The sequence below is a fragment of the Medicago sativa genome, chromosome 3 (genome assembly GCF_051527215.1).
Source record: "Medicago sativa cultivar Bolivia chromosome 3, Bolivia_mono, whole genome shotgun sequence".
Lineage (NCBI taxonomy): Eukaryota > Viridiplantae > Streptophyta > Magnoliopsida > Fabales > Fabaceae > Medicago > Medicago sativa.
In genome coordinates, this window is record NC_140751.1 from 26,680,552 (window position 1) to 26,685,098 (window position 4,547).

General features: G+C 45.2%; 1 protein-coding gene across 1 annotated transcript; it reads left to right on the forward strand.

The window, feature by feature from the left end:
• The first annotated feature begins 433 nt into the window (after positions 1-433).
• LOC146936781 (uncharacterized) lies at positions 434-2,347 on the forward strand. The gene is made up of 2 exons (XM_085751408.1): positions 434-1,237; positions 1,346-2,347. Exons 1-2 carry the CDS (start codon positions 445-447, stop codon positions 2,173-2,175), a joined length of 1,623 nt encoding a protein of 540 aa, XP_085607534.1. The 5' UTR covers positions 434-444; the 3' UTR covers positions 2,176-2,347.
• The last annotated feature ends 2,200 nt before the right edge of the window (positions 2,348-4,547 follow it).

A 4,547-nucleotide genomic window follows, 5' to 3' on the forward strand; every position in this document is an offset into this window, starting at 1 on the left:
ATTTCGTTCTAGTCAGTATCATTCCTTTGACTGCTTGGTTCCTTTAATTTCTTCTCGGCACTTAACAACATCTCAATTTCATCATCATTTTCGTTGCAATACTAGTAAGAGAGACTCGTCCTTTGTAGTCTTTCCTTTAATGAAGTAGTAAACTTGTAACTTTTTCATGTGAAGTGAATGTTGTAATCATGGTAGGTTGGGCACTATTATATAGCTAGTTGCTTAGAATAAAACATAGAAAGAATGGAGCCGGCTAGAGGGGGGTGGGGACGGGTAGGAGAGGAGAGACGGGACGGGTAGGAGAAGAGGGAGACGGGTAGAGCACAAAAGTTTTTTTTTTTTAATTACTTAATGATATAAATATATCTATCAAGCAATATGCCACGTACACCCAATAATAACTATGTATTTGTTTGTGTCAGGAACTAGTGCATTCAATCTTTCATGAGTGATCAATCCGCGTCTAGCTCTTCTGACTCTCCTTCCTCCGTAGCCATGTCGGAAGAAAGTGCGCCTGATTCGGTGGCCGAGGAAGTTCGTCAATCCTCCATCTATGATGACTATAACAGCATCTTTAAACTTTACGACAATTTAACCAGGCCCTCCCGGAAAGGTTTCTTTGACATCTTCCCTTGCGAGAAAGGAGAGTTTTTCTATCATTCTCCGTCTAACCCAAGGACGGAATACTATACCTATGTATATGATTGCTTCTTTGAAAAATTGGGGGTTCGTCTGCCCTTTACTGATTTTCAATGTGAGATCCTTCGAATCCTTAATGTAGCTCCTACCCAACTTCATCCAGGAGCGTGGTCTTTCCTTCGCTCTTTTGAAGTCATCTGCCATGGAGTCGGTTTTTCTCCGTCTGCCTACGTATTCTTCAGTTTTTTCCTAGCCAAAAAAAGTACCAACAACTCATGGGTGAGCCTGAGTAACTTTTCTGGTCGCCGCCTCGTCATACCATATCATGCTTCCTGGAAAGGAATACATGCTTTTAAGGAAAAATTCTTCCGCGTCCGTCCTGGGCCTAACTATCCCCGATTGTTTCATGACGAGTCTGGAGATCCTCTATTTCCTTTATATTGGACGGAAAATCCTCGTTCTAAAATTAAACTTCGCACTCTGCCAAAATCTGATGTTGATGACCAGTTGATCTCGCTATTGCATCAGGCTACGCCTGTCCCAGCATCGAAAGTGCTTGGAAGTGAGCACCACCGCGAGAAACTAATCTCGTTATTGAGTAATTATTCTTTCCCTACCCTTCTAATATATGTACAAGACTTGTTTGCACCTCCCATCAATTGTGCCCGTGATTATGCTAACACTTTAACACATTTTTTTTTTGCAGGATCAGCCGGGATGGCACCACTCACCAAGGAAGAGCGTCGTGCTGCTAGGGCTCAACAAGCTGTGGTGCAGGGGATCTCTCACTCCAACCCTGGACAAAATGAGCACATTGGATGTTCCACCGCTCACTCAAAGGATCCACCTTCCAAAACGAGCTCCAAAAGAAGTCATCCAAATACTTCTATGGTAATGGCCCCCGAAGTCCTCGAGGAACATTCTGAGCCTGAGGTTTCGGAGCCTACTCCTTACATGCCTCCATTGGGAACTTGGCATGCCGAGCTAGTGGTTGGCAAATCTGGAGCCGCGGACCCCTCACTGTGGGATGTTGCTTTTCCCTTTAACCAGGTTTTGAATCAGGCCACTACCTCAGCGGACGCAGCGACGATGGATCATCTTGGAATCTATGATTCCCTGCAAGCCAGAGCTTACTCTTTCTGGATGAGTGCTCTAGCTAACTCCACCGAGGATCTTTGTCGTCGCCATCATGATTATTTACTCCAAAATTTACAACCATTGAAAGATAAGGTCAGCGATCTTGAGAAATGGTGCGAGGAGTTAGAGGGTTTATATAATCATGCTACTAAGAAGTTGGAGAAGGCGGAGACGGACTTGAAAACCTCTAATAGGAAGTTTCAAACTCTAAGGAAGGAGAAATCTAAAATTGAGTCTCTTTTGGTCGCTGCCAAGGAAACGCGAGATGCGCTGCAGATGAGGATCACTGAACATACAAGCCAGGGGGTATCTGAGTATGATAATGGCTTTCGTGAAGCTCTTGGCCAGGTCCGTGCGAAGTTTCCGAACCTTGATCTTGGCGGGATCCGTCCAGACTAGTGAGGACATCATGGAGTCTATGGATAGCTGATATTTATTGTGTTGTACTTGGACTATTTATTGTGTTGTATTTGGACTCATGTTGTTTTATTTTCCTGTAAGGCCGTTTCGGCCATTTGCCTTAGGTCACTTTCGGGCCAAACTATGTTGTATTATTTTACTTTCGGGTTACTATGGCATCTCTTATTATCGTTTGTGTGCTTCAGCATGCTCTCTTTTACTATGCATTTCTCTTACCAAGTAAATTTGTCCAAGTCTACTCGACCGATACTCGCTTAGGTTTTGAAGGCGTGGCTCTATTCGACCACCCTTATTGAGACGTCGAGGAGAGTCTCTAACCGGATCTCTCCCTATAACGTAGATTTGCCTAAGGGTCGGGTCTATACCGATACTCGCTTAGGTCTTGAAGGCGTGGCTCTACTCAACCACCCTTATTGAGACGTCAAGGAGAGTCTCTAACGGATCTCTCCCTATAACGTAGATTTGCCTAAGGGTCGGGTCTATACCGATACTCGCTTAGGTCTTGCAGGCGTGGCTCTACTCAACCACCCTTATTGAGACGTCAAGGAGAGTCTCTAACGGATCTCTCCCTATAACGTAGATTTGCCTAAGGGTCGGGTCTATACCGATACTCGCTTAGGTCTTGAAGGCGTGGCTCTACTCGACCACCCTTATTGAGACGTCAAGGAGAGTCTCTAACGGATCTCTCCCTATAACGTAGTTTTGCCTAAGGGTCGGGTCAATACCGATACTCGCTTAGGTCTTGAAGGCGTGGCTCTACTCGTCCACCCTTATTGAGACGTCAAGGAAAGTCTCTAACGGATCTCTCCCTATAACATATTCTTAGTGTATCCTGCAGGAAAATGGCCTTGATTCAATATTATAAGAAATAGGCAGAGGTACAAATACAAAGATCCAACGACTATTGGCGTAATGCCTTCATTAAAGCCCTACTTCTAACATACTAGACAACTATTGGCGTGATGCCTTCACCAGAGCTCTGCTCTTAACATATTAGACTAGCCATAATAAAAATAAACATATAACTTGGCCATTTCCCTCGATTTGCTCCCCTTAGCTGAAGTAGTAACGAAGGTTTGCTGCGTTCCAAGTGCGTGGCACCTTCTTGCCATCTAGACGCTCCAAACGGTAAGCTCCTTTTCCCACCTCGTCTTTCACTCTAAAAGGTCCTTCCCAGTGTGCGTGCAATTTCCCTGGTTGCTCTCCTCCTGGCTTTTTCCTCAGCACTAAGTCCCCTTGCTTGAGACTTCTCCTTCTCACCTTTGAGTCATACCTCCGCGCTGCTCTTCTCTTACAAGCTTCCTCCTTCACCTGAGCTCGTGCTCGAACCTCTTCCTGGAAGTCCAAGTTGTTCAGTAGGTTACTATCATTCACTCCTTTCTGTGTAAAAAGGACTCTTGCGCTTGGTTCCATGACTTCAATTGGAATCATAGCATCTGATCCATACACCATCCTGAAGGGAGTTTCCTGTGTGGATGAGTGCGGGGTAGTGTGATATGACCACATCACCATTGGTAACTCCTCTACCCATAATCCTTTGGCTGCCTGCAATCTCTTCTTTAAACCTTGTAAAATCACCTTGTTCGCTGATTCGGCTTGACCATTTGATTGTGGATGCTCGACCGAGGTAAAATTAAGTTGTATTCCCCACTCCTTACAGAAATTTGCCACAGATGAGCTAGCGAATTGAGTGCCGTTGTCAGTAACCAAAACCGCGGGGAGACCAAACCTGCATATAATCTTCTTCCAATAAAACTTCCTGATCCTATATGCCGTAATAGTGGCCACCGGCTCCACCTCAATCCACTTCGTGAAGTAGTCCACTGCCACAATCAGAAACTTCACCTGGCCCTGTGCTAAAGGGAAAGGACCTAGGATATCCACTCCCCACTTGAAAAAGGGCCAAGGCGAAATCACTGAGCTTAGGTATTCAGGCAGAGCTTGATGGAGGTTAGAGAACCGATGACACTTTTCACACTTCTTGACGTACTTGGAGCAATCTTCTTTCATGGTCGGCCAATAGTATCCTGCTCTAAGTACTTTTGCCGCTAAGGCTCTACCCCCGATGTGAGTTCCACATACCCCTTCATGGACCTCAGCTGTTACGTATTCGGCCTGCTGGGGAGCCAAGCATTTCAGGAGCGGGCTAGAGAATCCTCTCTTGAAAAGTTGATCAGCGATAACCACAAACTTGGATGATCTCTTTTTTACTTTAAGTGCTTGTTCCTCCTCACTTGGAAGCTGACCATCCCTTAGATAACGGATGATATCCCCCATCCATGACTCGAAATCTTCTGTAAGAAAAAGCAATTCTTCTTGTTCAATTCTCGGTTGTCTCAAAGTCTCTTGGA

Excerpts from the sequence above, each read along its gene's own strand:
- LOC146936781 (XM_085751408.1), top strand. The coding sequence starts at position 445 with ATGAGTGATCAATCCGCGTCTAGCTCTTCTGACTCTCCTTCCTCCGTA. Across the intron at positions 1,238-1,345 it reads GAAACTAATCTCGTTATTGA|GATCAGCCGGGATGGCACCA; the intron begins GTAATTATTCTT and ends TTTTTTTTGCAG.